The 16,646-nt window shown below is 47.8% G+C and overlaps 1 protein-coding gene across 1 annotated transcript in view; it reads left to right on the top strand.

Moving 5' to 3' along the window:
• Window positions 1-7,284: 7,284 nt before the first annotated feature.
• Window positions 7,285-16,646, top strand: part of SLC30A2 (solute carrier family 30 member 2) — a 75,886-nt gene continuing 66,524 nt past the window's right edge. The window contains exon 1 of the mRNA XM_073542571.1: window positions 7,285-7,558. Coding sequence (XP_073398672.1) covers window positions 7,515-7,558 — 44 coding nt within the window. The 5' untranslated portion in view covers window positions 7,285-7,514. The remainder of the gene's footprint in view (window positions 7,559-16,646) is intronic.

The following is a 16,646-nucleotide window of genomic DNA, read 5'->3' as shown; positions in this document are numbered from 1 at the left end:
CTCCCATGTTAGCAGTCATACATGAGGTGTAGGTGCAGCTCCCATGTCAGCACCCATACATGAGGTGTAGGTGCAGCTCCCATGTCAGCACCCATACATGAGGTGTAGGTGCAGCTCCCATGTCAGCACCCATACATGAGGTGTAGGTGCAGCTCCCATGTCAGCACCCATACATGAGGTGTAGGTGCAGCTCCCATGTCAGCACCCATACATGAGGTGTAGGTGCAGCTCCAGTGTCAGCACCCATACTTCATACATGAGGCGTAGGTACAGCTCCCATGTTAGCACCCATACATGAGGTGTAGGTACAGCTCCCATGTCAGCACCCATACATGAGGTGTAGGTACAGCTCCCATGTCAGCACCCATACATGAGGTGTAGGTACAGCTCCCATGTCAGCACCCATACATCATACATGAGGCGTAGGCGCAGCTGCCATGTCAGCACCCATACATCATACATGAGGCGTAGGTACAGCTCCCATGTCAGCAGTCATACATGAGGTGTAGGTGCAGCTCCCATGTCAGCACCCATACATGAGGTGTAGGTGCAGCTCCCATGTCAGCACCCATACATGAGGTGTAGGTGCAGCTCCCATGTCAGCACCCATACATGAGGTGTAGGTGCAGCTCCCATGTCAGCACCCATACATGAGGTGTAGGTGCAGCTCCCATGTCAGCACCCATACATGAGGTGTAGGTGCAGCTCCCATGTCAGCACCCATACATGAGGTGTAGGCGCAGCTCCCATTTTAGCACTCATACATGAGGTGTAGGTCCAGCTCCCATGTCAGCACCCATACATGAGGTGTAGGCGCAGCTCCCATGTCAGCACCCATACATGAGGTGTAGGTGCAGCTCCCATGTCAGCACCCATACATGAGGTGTAGGTGCAGCTCCCATGTCAGCACACATACATGAGGTGTAGGTGCAGCTCCCATGTTAGCACCCATACATGAGGTGTAGGTACAGCTCCCATGTCAGCACTCATACATGAGGTGTAGGCGCTGCTCCCATGTCAGCACCCATACATGAGGTGTAGGTACAGCTCCCATGTCAGCACTCATACATGAGGTGAAGGTGCAGCTCCCATGTTAGCACCCATACATGAGGTGTAGGTACAGCTCCCATGTTAGCACCCATACATGAGGTGTAGGCGCTGCTCCCATGTCAGCACCCATACATGAGGTGTAGGTACAGCTCCCATGTCAGCACTCATACATGAGGTTTAGGTGCAGCTCCCATGTCAGCACTCATACATGAGGTGAAGGTGCAGCTCCCATGTTAGCACCCATACATGAGGTGTAGGTACAGCTCCCATGTCAGCACTCATACATGAGGTGTAGGTGCAGCTCCCATGTCAGCACCCATACATGAGGTGTAGGTGCACCTTCTATGTTAGCACCCATACATGAGCTGTAGGTGCAGCTCCCATGTCAGCACTCATACATGAGGTGTAGGTACAGCTCCCATGTCAGCACTCATACATGAGGTGTAGGTACAGCTCCCATGTCAGCACCCATACATGAGGTGTAGGTACAGCTCCCATGTCAGCACCCATACATGAGGTGTAGGTACAGCTCCCATGTCAGCACTCATACATGAGGTGAAGGTGCAGCTCCCATGTTAGCACTCATACATGAGGTGTAGGTGCAGCTCCCATGTTAGCACTCATACATGAGGTGTAGGTACTGCTCCTATGTCAGCACCCATACATGAGGTGTAGGTACAGCTCCCATGTCAGCACTCATACATGAGGTGTAGGTGCAGCTCCCATGTTAGCACTCATACATGAGGTGTAGGTACAGCTCCCATGTCAGCACCCATACATGAGGTGTAGGTGCAGCTCCCATACATGAGGTGTAGGTACAGCTCCCATGTCAGCACCCATACATCATACATGAGGCGTAGGTACAGCTCCCATGTCAGCACCCATACATCATACATGAGGTGTAGGTGCAGCTCCCATGTCAGCACCCATACATCATACATGAGGTGTAGGTGCAGCTCCCATGTCAGCACCCATACATCATACATGAGGTGTAGGTGCAGCTCCCATGTCAGCACCCATACATGAGGTGTAGGTACAGCTCCCATGTCAGCACCCATACATCATACATGAGGCGTAGGTACAGCTCCCATGTCAGCACCCATACATCATACATGAGGTGTAGGTGCAGCTCCCATGTCAGCACCCATACATGAGGTGTAGGTACAGCTCCCATGTCAGCACCCATACATGAGGTGTAGGTACAGCTCCCATGTCAGCACCCATACATGAGGTGTAGGTACAGCTCCCATGTCAGCACCCATACATGAGGTGTAGGTACAGCTCCCATGTCAGCACCCATACATGAGGTGTAGGTACAGCTCCCATGTTAGCACCCATACATGAGGTGTAGGTGCAGCTCCCATGTTAGCACCCATACATGAGGTGTAGGTGCAGCTCCCATGTTAGCACTCATACATGAGGTGTAGGTGCAGCTCCCATGTTAGCACTCATACATGAGGTGTAGGTACAGCTCCCATGTTAGCACTCATACATGAGGCGTAGGTACAGCTCCCATGTCAGCACCCATACATGAGGTGTAGGTACAGCTCCCATGTCAGCACCCATACATCATACATGAGGTGTAGGTGCAGCTCCCATGTCAGCACCCATACATGAGGTGAAGGTGCAGCTCCCATGTCAGCACCCATACATGAGGTGTAGGTACAGCTCCCATGTTAGCACCCATACATGAGGTGTAGGTACAGCTCCCATGTTAGCACCCATACATGAGGTGTAGGCGCTGCTCCCATGTCAGCACCCATACATGAGGTGTAGGTACAGCTCCCATGTCAGCACTCATACATGAGGTGTAGGTGCAGCTCCCATGTCAGCACTCATACATGAGGTGAAGGTGCAGCTCCCATGTTAGCACCCATACATGAGGTGTAGGTACAGCTCCCATGTTAGCACTCATACATGAGGTGTACGTACAGCTCCCATGTCAGCACTCATACATGAGGTGTAGGTACAGCTCCCATGTCAGCACCCATACATGAGGTGTAGGTGCACCTTCTATGTTAGCACCCATACATGAGGTGTAGGTGCAGCTCCCATGTAAGCACTCATACATGAGGTGTAGGTACAGCTCCCATGTCAGCACTCATACATGAGGTGAAGGTGCAGCTCCCATGTTAGCACCCATACATGAGGTGTAGGTACAGCTCCCATGTTAGCACCCATACATGAGGTGTAGGCGCTGCTCCCATGTCAGCACCCATACATGAGGTGTAGGTACAGCTCCCATGTCAGCACTCATACATGAGGTTTAGGTGCAGCTCCCATGTCAGCACTCATACATGAGGTGAAGGTGCAGCTCCCATGTTAGCACCCATACATGAGGTGTAGGTACAGCTCCCATGTCAGCACTCATACATGAGGTGTAGGTGCAGCTCCCATGTCAGCACCCATACATGAGGTGTAGGTGCACCTTCTATGTTAGCACCCATACATGAGCTGTAGGTGCAGCTCCCATGTCAGCACTCATACATGAGGTGTAGGTACAGCTCCCATGTCAGCACTCATACATGAGGTGTAGGTACAGCTCCCATGTCAGCACCCATACATGAGGTGTAGGTACAGCTCCCATGTCAGCACCCATACATGAGGTGTAGGTACAGCTCCCATGTCAGCACCCATACATGAGGTGTAGGTACAGCTCCCATGTCAGCACTCATACATGAGGTGAAGGTGCAGCTCCCATGTTAGCACTCATACATGAGGTGTAGGTGCAGCTCCCATGTTAGCACTCATACATGAGGTGTAGGTACAGCTCCCATGTTAGCACCCATACATGAGGTGTAGGTGCAGCTCCCATGTTAGCACTCATACATGAGGTGAAGGTGCAGCTCCCATGTTAGCACTCATACATGAGGTGTAGGTGCAGCTCCCATGTTAGCACTCATACATGAGGTGAAGGTGCAGCTCCCATGTTAGCACTCATACATGAGGTGAAGGTGCAGCTCCCATGTTAGCACCCATACATGAGGTGTAGGTACTGCTCCTATGTCAGCACCCATACATGAGGTGTAGGTACAGCTCCCATGTCAGCACTCATACATGAGGTGTAGGTGCAGCTCCCATGTTAGCACTCATACATGAGGTGTAGGTACAGCTCCCATGTCAGCACCCATACATGAGGTGTAGGTGCAGCTCCCATACATGAGGTGTAGGTACAGCTCCCATGTCAGCACCCATACATCATACATGAGGCGTAGGTACAGCTCCCATGTCAGCACCCATACATCATACATGAGGTGTAGGTGCAGCTCCCATGTCAGCACCCATACATCATACATGAGGTGTAGGTGCAGCTCCCATGTCAGCACCCATACATGAGGTGTAGGTACAGCTCCCATGTCAGCACCCATACATCATACATGAGGCGTAGGTACAGCTCCCATGTCAGCACCCATACATCATACATGAGGTGTAGGTGCAGCTCCCATGTCAGCACCCATACATGAGGTGTAGGTACAGCTCCCATGTCAGCACCCATACATGAGGTGTAGGTACAGCTCCCATGTCAGCACCCATACATGAGGTGTAGGTACAGCTCCCATGTTAGCACCCATACATGAGGTGTAGGTGCAGCTCCCATGTTAGCACCCATACATGAGGTGTAGGTGCAGCTCCCATGTTAGCACCCATACATGAGGTGTAGGTGCAGCTCCCATGTTAGCACTCATACATGAGGCGTAGGTACAGCTCCCATGTCAGCACCCATACATGAGGTGTAGGTACAGCTCCCATGTCAGCACCCATACATCATACATGAGGTGTAGGTGCAGCTCCCATGTCAGCACCCATACATGAGGTGAAGGTGCAGCTCCCATGTCAGCACCCATACATGAGGTGTAGGTACAGCTCCCATGTTAGCACCCATACATGAGGTGTAGGTACAGCTCCCATGTTAGCACCCATACATGAGGTGTAGGTACAGCTCCCATGTTAGCACCCATACATGAGGTGTAGGCGCTGCTCCCATGTCAGCACCCATACATGAGGTGTAGGCGCTGCTCCCATGTCAGCACCCATACATGAGGTGTAGGTACAGCTCCCATGTCAGCACCCATACATGAGGTGTAGGTGCAGCTCCCATGTCAGCACTCATACATGAGGTGAAGGTGCAGCTCCCATGTTAGCACCCATACATGAGGTGTAGGTACAGCTCCCATGTTAGCACCCATACATGAGGTGTAGGTACAGCTCCTATGTTAGCACCCATACATGAGGTGTAGGTGCAGCTCCCATGTTAGCACTCATACATGAGGTGTAGGTGCAGCTCCCATGTTAGCACCCATACATGAGGTGTAGGTACAGCTCCTATGTTAGCACCCATACATGAGGTGTAGGTGCAGCTCCCATGTTAGCACTCATACATGAGGTGTAGGTGCAGCTCCCATGTTAGCACTCATACATGAGGTGTAGGTGCAGCTCCCATGTCAGCACCCATACATGAGGCGTAGGTACAGCTCCCATGTTAGCACCTATACATGAGGTGTAGGTACAGCTCCCATGTTAGCACCCATACATGAGGTGTAGGTGCAGCTCCCATGTTAGCACCCATACATGAGGTGTAGGTGCAGCTCCCATGTTAGCACCCATACATGAGGTGTAGGTACAGCTCCCATGTCAGCACCCATACATGAGGTGTAGGTACAGCTCCCATGTCAGCACTCATACATGAGGTGTAGGTGCAGCTCCCATGTTAGCACTCATACATGAGGTGTAGGTACAGCTCCCATGTCAGCACCCATACATGAGGTGTAGGTGCAGCTCCCATACATGAGGTGTAGGTACAGCTCCCATGTCAGCACCCATACATCATACATGAGGCGTAGGTACAGCTCCCATGTCAGCACCCATACATCATACATGAGGTGTAGGTGCAGCTCCCATGTCAGCACCCATACATCATACATGAGGTGTAGGTGCAGCTCCCATGTCAGCACCCATACATGAGGTGTAGGTACAGCTCCCATGTCAGCACCCATACATCATACATGAGGCGTAGGTACAGCTCCCATGTCAGCACCCATACATCATACATGAGGTGTAGGTGCAGCTCCCATGTCAGCACCCATACATGAGGTGTAGGTACAGCTCCCATGTCAGCACCCATACATGAGGTGTAGGTACAGCTCCCATGTCAGCACCCATACATGAGGTGTAGGTACAGCTCCCATGTTAGCACCCATACATGAGGTGTAGGTGCAGCTCCCATGTTAGCACCCATACATGAGGTGTAGGTGCAGCTCCCATGTTAGCACTCATACATGAGGTGTAGGTGCAGCTCCCATGTTAGCACTCATACATGAGGTGTAGGTGCAGCTCCCATGTTAGCACTCATACATGAGGCGTAGGTGCAGCTCCCATGTCAGCACCCATACATGAGGTGTAGGTACAGCTCCCATGTCAGCACCCATACATCATACATGAGGTGTAGGTGCAGCTCCCATGTCAGCACCCATACATGAGGTGAAGGTGCAGCTCCCATGTCAGCACCCATACATGAGGTGTAGGTACAGCTCCCATGTTAGCACCCATACATGAGGTGTAGGTACAGCTCCCATGTTAGCACCCATACATGAGGTGTAGGCGCTGCTCCCATGTCAGCACCCATACATGAGGTGTAGGTACAGCTCCCATGTCAGCACTCATACATGAGGTGTAGGTGCAGCTCCCATGTCAGCACTCATACATGAGGTGAAGGTGCAGCTCCCATGTTAGCACCCATACATGAGGTGTAGGTACAGCTCCCATGTTAGCACCCATACATGAGGTGTAGGTACAGCTCCTATGTTAGCACCCATACATGAGGTGTAGGTGCAGCTCCCATGTTAGCACTCATACATGAGGTGTAGGTGCAGCTCCCATGTTAGCACTCATACATGAGGTGTAGGTGCAGCTCCCATGTTAGCACCCATACATGAGGTGTAGGTACAGCTCCTATGTTAGCACCCATACATGAGGTGTAGGTGCAGCTCCCATGTTAGCACTCATACATGAGGTGTAGGTGCAGCTCCCATGTTAGCACTCATACATGAGGTGTAGGTGCAGCTCCCATGTCAGCACCCATACATGAGGCGTAGGTACAGCTCCCATGTTAGCACCTATACATGAGGTGTAGGTACAGCTCCCATGTTAGCACCCATACATGAGGTGTAGGTGCAGCTCCCATGTTAGCACCCATACATGAGGTGTAGGTGCACCCTCCATGTGAGACTCTCCGTAGGGATGACACGCTCACCTCGGGCTCCCTCCAGCAGGGCTGGAATGCGCGGCTCGTGTGCACTGATCCTGGCCATGAATGGAGGGCTCCGGCTGTGAGACGTTTGGGAACTTTTGCAGCCGGCCCTTTGCACTCGGCGCTTCTTTCACACGGACTCCGGGTAGATAAAGGACAGACATCCCGACATCGGTGAGAGCAGTCATAGCTGCGGAGCGGACACTGACCTAACAGCATGGACGTGGACGAGAAGCTGCAACTGCTCCATGGAGAGAACCGGTGAGAAGCTCCTTATTCCCACCTGTGGCGGCGGCTGCTGCGGTCCGGGGACGGGAGCTCTGGGGCTGCGAGGTCGGCATAGAAACGTGACTGACCCCATGGGAAACGTGCCTTCATGTATCTGGTGTGCACAGGGTGGGAATCCCGAGGCTGTGATTAGGAAGGAGTCAGTGACCCCCCTGCTGAATTATTGGGGTCCCGTCTCAGTTACAGCCTTCTATTTCTGGCTGTGGGATTGTTTCTCTCCTGTTTGTCCCCTTAGTGCCAGGTCAGGTGTGGGCGATATTTCCGCACTGAGCCCTCGTTTTCTGTAATCCTGGAGGTGCCCTAAATCCCTCTTTATTGCACACCTCTGATGATATACGCTGTACAGTGCGGACGGAAAGGATTCAGACCCCTTTACATTTTTCACTCTTTGTTTCATTGCAGCCATTTGGTAAATTAACCCCTTCACCCCCAAGGGTGGTTTGCACGTTAACTCCGGGGCCAATTTTACAATTCTGACCACTGTCCCTTTATGAGGTCATAACTCTGGAACGCTTCCATGGATCCCGGTGATTCTAACATTTTTGTCTCATGACATATTATACTTCATGTTAGTGGTAAAATTTCATTCATATGACTTGCGTTTATTTGTGAAAAAAACAGAAATTTGGCGAACATTTTGAAAATTTTGCAATTTTCCAACTTTGAATTTTTATGCTCTTAAATCACAGAGATATGGCACACAAAGAACTTGATAAATAACATTTCCCACATGTTTACTTTACATCAGCACAATTTTGGAACCAAATTTTTTTTTTTTTGTTAGGAAGTTATAAGGGTTAAAAGTTGACCAGCGATTTCTCATTTTTGCAACACCATTTTATTTTTAGGGACCACATCACATTTGAAGTCACTTTGAGGGGTCTATATGATAGAAAATACCCAAAAGTGACACCATTCTAAAAACTGCACCCCTTAAGGTGCTCAAAACCACATTCAAGAAGTTTATTAACCCTTGAGGTGCTTCACAGGAATTTTTTGAATATTTAAAAAAAAAAAAATGAACATTTAACTTTTTTTAACAAAAAAAAAAAAATTCAGGTTCAATTTTTTTTATTTTTTATTTTACCAAGGGTAACAGGAGAAATTCGACTGCAAAAGTTATTGTGCAATTTGTCCTGAGTACGCTGATACCTGATATGTGGGGGGGAACCACTTTTTGGGCGCATGGCAGAGCTCAGAAGGGAAGGAGCGCCGTTTGACTTTTTCAATGCAAAATTGGCTGGAATTCAGATCGGACGCCATGTCACGTTTGGAGAGCCCCTGATGTACCTAAACAGTGGAAACCCCCCAAGTGACCCCATTTTGGAAACTAGACCCCCCCCCCCCCGGAACTTATCTAGATGTGTGGTGAGAACTTTGAATCCCCAAGTGCTTCACAGAAGTTTATAACGCCCGGACGTGAAAATAAAAAAAATCATTTTTTTTTTTTCCACAAAAATGATATTTTTGCCCCCAATTTTTTATTTTCCTAAGGGTAACAGGAGAAATTTGACCCCAAAAGTTGTTTTGCAATTTGTCCTGAGTAGGCTGATACCCTATATGTGGGGGTAAAACACTGTTTGGGCGCATGGCAGAGCTTGGAAGGGAAGGAGCACCATTTGACTTTTTCAACGCAGAATTGGCTGGAATTGAGATCAGACGCCATGTTGCGTTTTGGAGAGCACCTGATGTGCCCAAACAGTGGAAACCTCCCAATTCTAACTACAACCCTAACGCCAACACACCCCTAACCCTAATCTCAGCCCTAACCCTAGCCCTAACCCTAATGGGAAAATGGAAATAAATTTTTTTAATTTTATTATTTTTCCCTAACTAAGGGGGTGATAACGGGGGGTTTGATTTACTATTTATGGCGGTATTTATATCTGGCAGCTGTCACATGCTAAAAGACGCTTTTTATTGTAAACATAGATTTGGCATCACCACGTATTGAGAGCTATAATTTTGACCCACCGAGTCATGTGAGGTCTTATTTTTTGCGGGACGAGTTGACGTTTTTATTGGTATCATTTTCGGGCACGTGACATCTCTTAATCGCTTTTTATTCCGATTTTTTGGGACGCAGATTGCGCAAAAACCAGCGTTTCATGAATTTCTTTTGGGGGGGTGCGTTTACACCGTTCCGCGTGCGGTAAAATTGATAAAGCCGTTTTATTCTTCGGGTGAGTACGGTTACAGCGATACCTCATTTATGTAATTTATTATGTTTTGGAGATTTATGCAATGAAAACAATTTTATATAAAAAATAATTATTTTTGCATCCCTTTATTCTGCGAGCTATAACTTTTTTTTATTTTTTCGCTGATGACTCTGTATGGTGACTTGTTTTTTTGCGGGACAAGATTGACGTTTGCATCGGTGCCATGGATATTTATATGCGTTTTTTTTTTCGCGCGTTATTGCACTTTTGTTCGGCGGTATGATCAATCATTATTTTTTGCTTCGTTTTTTATTTTTTAAGGGGTTAGCTAATGGGACAGTTTTATAGGGCAGGTCGTTACGTACACGGCGATACCAAATATGTGTACTTTTATTGTTTTTGTTGTTTTTTATTTCCAAGAAATGAATTTATGAATTTTTTTTTTTGTTTAAATTTATTTAGCGTTTTTTTTTTTTTTTTTAAACTTTATTACATTGTCCCAGGGGGGGACATCACTGTCATGTGACAGATCGCTGATCTGTCACATCACAGATTGCTGTGACAGATCAGCAATCTGTCACAGGCATTGAAGCAGACTTCCTCATGCCTGCAGGCCTGCGCTTTGCAGGCAGTGAGGAAGCCAGCTCCCTGCAGGCCCCCGAAGGTCCACGTCGCCATCTTGGATCCGGGGACATGCAGGGAAGGAGCCCCCGCGGCAGCGCTGCACATTGCGCTGCTGTGGGGGCTCAGGGAAGCACGGAGGGAGCCCCCTCCCGATGCTTCCCTAAACCCCTGGTACACTGCGATCGTGTTTGATTGCAGTGTGCCAGGGGTCAACGTGTCGGGGGCGGTCCGTGACCGCCCCTGACACATAGTGTCAGCTGTGATAATCAGTTGACACCCGGCCGCGATCAGCGGCGCTCACTCTGTGAGCGCCGCTGAGCGCTGTGACGTACTATCCATCCCTGTGAATTAAGTCCCAGGGCACATGGACGGGATAGTACGTCACATGGCAGAAAGGGGTTAAAGTTCATTTTTTCCTCATCAATGTACTTTCTGCACCCCATTTTGACTGAAAAAAAACATAATAAATTTTCAAAAATGTCTAAATTTAAAAAAAAAAAAATCACATGGTCATAAGTATTCAGACCCTTTGCTCAGTATTTAGTAGAAGCTCCCTTTTATAATAATAATCTTTATTTATATAGCGCCATCTTGTTCCGCAGCGCTTTACAGTATAACCGTTTCAAACATAAGTCATAAGTAACAACGTTAATAATACAATAATTAAAGCAAAATAAGACGACCCTGCTTGGGAGAGCTTACAAGCTGTAATATTATTGGGCCTATACAGTCAAGGCAGGGGGGTGATTATTGGGCCTACACAGTCGGAGCAGGGGGGTGATTATTGGGCCTACACAGTCGGAGCAGGGGGGTGATTATTGGGCCTACACAGTCGGAGCAGGGGGGTGATTATTGGGCCTACACAGTCGGAGCAGGGGGGTGATTATTGGGCCTACACAGTCGGAGCAGGGGGTGATGAGCTTTTGAGCTAGTACAGCCATGAGTCTTCTTGGAAATGATGCAACAAGTTTTTCACACCTGGATTTGGGGATCCTCTGCCATTCTTCCTTGCAGATCCTCTCCAGTTCCGTCAGGTTGGATGATGAACGTTGGTGGACAGCCATTTTCAGGTCTCTTTAGAGATGCTCTATTGGGTTTAGGTCAGGGCTCTGGCTGGGCTAGTCAAGAATGGTCACAGAGTTGTTCTGAAGCCACTCCTTTTGTTATTTTAGCTGTGTGCTTAGGGTCATTGTCTTGTTGGAAGGTGGACGTTTGGCCAAGTCTGAGGTCCACAGCACTCTGGAAGAGATTTTCATCCAGGATATCTCTGTACTTGGCCGCATTCATGTTCCCTTCAAGTGCAACTAGTCTTCCTTTCCCTGTAGCTGAAAAACAACCCCATAGCATGATGCTGCCACCACCATGTTTCACTGTTGGGATTGTATTGGGCAGTTGAAGAGCAGTATCTGGTTTTCTCCACACATACCCTTTAGAATTATCACCAATAAGTTCTCTCTTCATCTCATCAGACCAGAGAATCTTATTTTTCATAGTCTGGGAGTCCTTCATGTATGTTTGTTTGTTTGTTTGTTTTTGTTTTTTTTAGCAAACTCTATGCGGGCTTTCATATGTCTTGCACTGAGGAGAGGCTTCTGTCGGTCTACTCTGCCATAAAGGCCCAACTGGTGGAGGGCTGCAGTGATAGTTGACTATGTGGAACTTTCTCCCTAATGCATCTGTGGAGCTCAGCCACAGTGATTTTGGGGTTCTTCTTTACCTCTCTCACCAAGGCTCTGCTCCTGCGATTGGTCAGTTTGGCTGGTCAGCCAGGTCTATGAAGACTTCTGGTGATCCCAAATTTCTTCCATTTAAGGATTATGGAGACCACTGTGCTCTTAGGAACCTTGAGTACTGCAGAAATCCGTTTGTAACTTTGGCCAGATGTGTGCCTTGCCACAATTCTGTCTCTGAGCTCCTTGGCCAGTTCCTTTGACCTCATGATTCTCATTTGGTCTGGCATGCACTGTGAGGTCTAATATAGACAGATGTGTGCCTTTACAAATCAAGTCCTATCAGTTTAGTGACGGTGCCAAATTTTTTAAATCTGACCAGTGTCACTTTATGATAGCTTCAACAAATCCCAGTGATTTTGAGATAGTTTTTTCGTGACATATTATGCTTTATGATAATGGGAAATTTAGATCGATATGTTTTGTGTTTATAAAAATATCAGAAATTTGAGAAAAATGTTGAAAAATTTGCAATTTTCAAACTTTGATTATCCCTTTAATCCAGATAGTCATACCACAGCAAAACATTAATAAATAATATTTCCCACATGTTGGCTTTACATCAGCACCATTTGTAAAATGTTCCTTTATTTTGTTATGAGGTTTAGAAATGTAGCTGTAAGTTTTCACTTTTTTTTTTTTTTTTTTTTTTTTTTTCCCCAAGGAAATTTGCAAAGTTTATTTTTTTTAGGGACTTATCCAGGTTTGAAGTGCATCTGGGGGTCCCATATATTGGAAAACACCCAAAAGTGATACCATTTTAAAAACAGCACCCCCTGACATATTGAAAACTGCAGTCAGGTAGTTTATTAACCCCTCAATTGATTTTCAGGAATTAATGCAAAGTGGTATGACCGAAATGAAAATGTGTATTTTTACCATCTAAATGTTGCTAACTTCTGAACAGGTTACAACAGCCGGCAAACTCGAAGGGTATGTTCCTACAGTGCGGATTCTCCTGCAGATTTTTCCGCACAAAAACCGCAGCTCTTGGCAGAAAACGCAGGTGCATTTTTGCTGCAGTTTTGATGCATCTTTGCCGTTGATTTGATGCAGTTTTTCAGTGCGGTTTTACCTCCGGATTTGTATGTGTTTCTGTAAGCTAAATAAAGATATGTTATTTAAAAAAAAAAAAAAAAAAGATTTGTGATATCATTTCTGTCCAACCTCCTCTTCTACATTTAATCAACCCACACTACATTACACACAGCTAGATAGATGATAATTAGATATATGGATCTATCTATTCCATAGATATTTCCATAGATATATAGCCATATATATTTAAAAAAAAAAAAACATGAAAAAAAACGGCGTGGGCTCCCACGCAATTTTCTGCGCCAGAGGGGGAAAGCCGACGACCGGGGGCCAATATTTGTAGCCTGGGAAGGGGGTAATACCCATGGCCCCTTCCCAGACTATGAATATCAGCCCGCAGCTGTTTGCATAGCCTTTACTGGCTATTAAAATAGGGGGACCCCCCCAAAAAAATGACGTGCGGTCCCCCTATATCTTATAGCCAGAAAGGCTACGCAGACAGCTGAAGGCTGATATTCATAGCCTAGGAAGGGGCCATGGATATTGCCCCCCCCGCTACAAATAGCAGCCCGCGGCCGCCCCAGAAATGGCGCATCTCTAAGATGCACCAATTCTGGCACTTAGCCCCTCTCTTCCCACTCCTGTGTAGCGGTGGGATATGGGGTAATATAAGGGGTTAATGTCACCTTGCTATTGGAAGGTGACATTAAGCCCGGTTAATAATGGAGAGGCGTCAATAAGACACCAATGCATTATTAATCTTATATTAATAAAGGTTTAAAAAAAAAAACAAAAAACCCACATATATAAGAATAAAGTCTTTTAATGAAATAAAACACAACACGGTTTTCATCTTTTTATTTAACTCCCAGATCCAAGCGACGCCCTCGTCTCCTAGAAAAAAACGAAAAATAATATACCAACCGTATACTCCCTGTCCGACGCAGTCCAATTAATAACGATCTCGCCTATAGAACAGTGACATCAGGTCATGTCACTGCTCTATAAGGCCTCCCAGTGATGAACTGACAGGAGACAATACCTCCTGCAGTCCATCACCGAGGTTACCTGAGTTAAGAGTCTCACATTACAGCACTGCTGTGTGAGAATTATGGTTACAGGCCATCTTTCCCAGTGGAGGGATACACAGCGCAGGATTACCTCCTCCTGTCATTTCAGTACTGGAGCCCCTAGAGAGCGGTCACATCAGCTGATGTGGCAGCTCTCCACGGGAGATCGTCGTGGGACTCTCGTTATTAATTGGACTACGGCGGAAAGGTAAGTATAGGCTGGTTTATTTTATTTTTATTACAGGAGATCGCTGGCTTCGGGGAATGATATGTGTGCGGTGAGTATGTACTCTGTTGTGTGTTGTATGTTATTATTATTATTATTTATATAGCACCATTGATTCCATGGTGCTGTACATGAGAAGGGGTTACATACAAATTACAGATATCACTTACAGTAAACAAACTAACAATCACAGACTGATACAGAGGGGAGAGGACCCTGCCCTTTCGGGCTTAAATGCTACAGGATGGTGGGGAAGGAGACAGTAGGTTGGTGGGTTGCAGCAGTTCTGGTGTTAGTTGAGGTGATATCACCGGTAGTGGTGAGAGGGAAGGAGGTAGCGGGGTCATTGCAGGCTGTAGGCTTTCTTGAAGAGGTGGGTTTTCAGGTTCCGTCTGAAGGATCCAAATGTGGTTGATAGTCAGACTTGTTGGGGCAAAGAATTCCAGAGAATAGGGGCAGTTCGGGAGAAGTCTTGGAGGCGGTTGGGTGAGGAGCAAATAAGTGTGGAGGAGAGAAGGAAGTTTTGGGAGGACCAGAGATTACGTGAAGGATGGTATCGGGAGATTAGTTCAGAGACATGTGGGGGAGACAGGTTATAGATGGCCTTGTAGGTCAGTATTAGTAATTTGAACTGGATACGCTGAGGGAATGGGAGCCAGTGAAGAGATTTGCAGAGGGGAGAAGCGGAAGAGTAGCAAGGAGAGAGATGAATTAGTCGGGCAGCAGAGTTAAGGATGGACTGGAGAGGTGCGAGGGTGTTAGCAGGGAGACCACAGAAAAGGATGTTGCAGTAGTCGATGCAGGAGATGATGAGGGCATGCACAAGCTTTTTAGTAGATTGAGGGTTGAGGAAAGGACTGATTCTGGAAATATTTTTGAGCTGGAGGCGACAGGAGGTAGAAAGAGCTGGATGTGCGGTTTGAAGGACAGGGCAGAGTCAAAGGTTACTCCGAGGCAGCGGACTTCCGGTACTGGGGAAAGTGTGATGTCATTAATTGTTATAGCTAGGTCGGGTAAGGAAGATCTGTGAGATGGAGGAAAGATGATGAGTTCAGATTTGTCTACATTGAGCTTGAGGAAGCGAGAGCAGAAAAAGGAGGATATGGCTGATAGACACTCTGGGATTCTGGACAACAGAGAGGTGACGTCTGGGCCAGAGAGGTAGATCTGAGTGTCATCAGCATAAAGGTGGTACAGGAATACGTGGGACTTTGAGTTGCCCCAGACCAAGTGTATAGACTGAGAAGAGTAGGGGTCCTAAAACAGAGCCTTGGGGGACTCAACAGAGAGAGGGTGGGATGAGGAAGTGGTGTGGGAGACACTGAATGTGCGGTTGGAAAGGTATGAGGAGATCCAGGATAGGGCGAGGTTTTTGATGCCGAAGGAGGAGAGGATCTGTAGTAGGAGGCAGTGGTCAACTGTGTCAGTGGACAGGTCTAGAAGGAGGAGTATTGAGTATTGTCCATTTGATTTGGCTGTAAGTAGGTTGTTGGTAATTTTTGGTCAGGGCTGTCTCAGTGGAGTGATGGGGGCGGAAACCAGATTGTAGATTGTCAAGGAGCAAGTTAGGCTGGTTTCACATTAGCGTTGAAACAACGCTGCGCACTGCGTCGGTAAGCCCCGCCCCGATCCGGCTCCCTGCCCGCCCCATCCGGGATCACCGCCTACTATCGCATTTGCACGCATGCGATCGGTGCATCCTATCTTTAGCATAGGGTGCGCAGATCATGCGCTGCCAGTGTGAAAGTAGCGCGCTGCGTCAAAAGTGCGAAACCAGCCTAAGGGGTTAAAAGCCGCGATCGGTGCTAATACTGATCGTGGCTGTTGAAATAGGTTGTCAGCTGCGATGTACAGCTTACCTCAGCAGATGATAGTGTCGGCTCTGCATGTAAGCCGGCGCTATCATCTTGCTGTACACGCACAGTCACCTGCAAAATCCAGCAATGGCTGGGGGGGAAGTCATGCCTCCGCTCTCTACGCCCTGGCGTGATGTGATCACGCAGGGCCACAGCCACTACGGAGCGGCGCACTCCTCCTCTCTTCTAGCGTGAGCAGTGGCGTAACTACAAAGTTATGGGCCCTGGTGCGAACTTTCAAATGTGGCCCACCCCATGCCAAAATACACGCACATCTCCGCTCTGCTCCACACACCTCGTACACACGTGGCTCTGCACACCTCATACACGCGCAGCTCCACTTCATACACGGCTC

Source organism: Dendrobates tinctorius, unplaced genomic scaffold (genome assembly GCF_039654945.1).
Source record: "Dendrobates tinctorius isolate UK_male_01 unplaced genomic scaffold, ASM3965494v1 ptg000127l, whole genome shotgun sequence".
NCBI lineage: Eukaryota > Metazoa > Chordata > Amphibia > Anura > Dendrobatidae > Dendrobates > Dendrobates tinctorius.
Note: the sequence above shows the minus strand (reverse complement) of the source record. Positions and strands in the feature narration are given on the sequence as shown.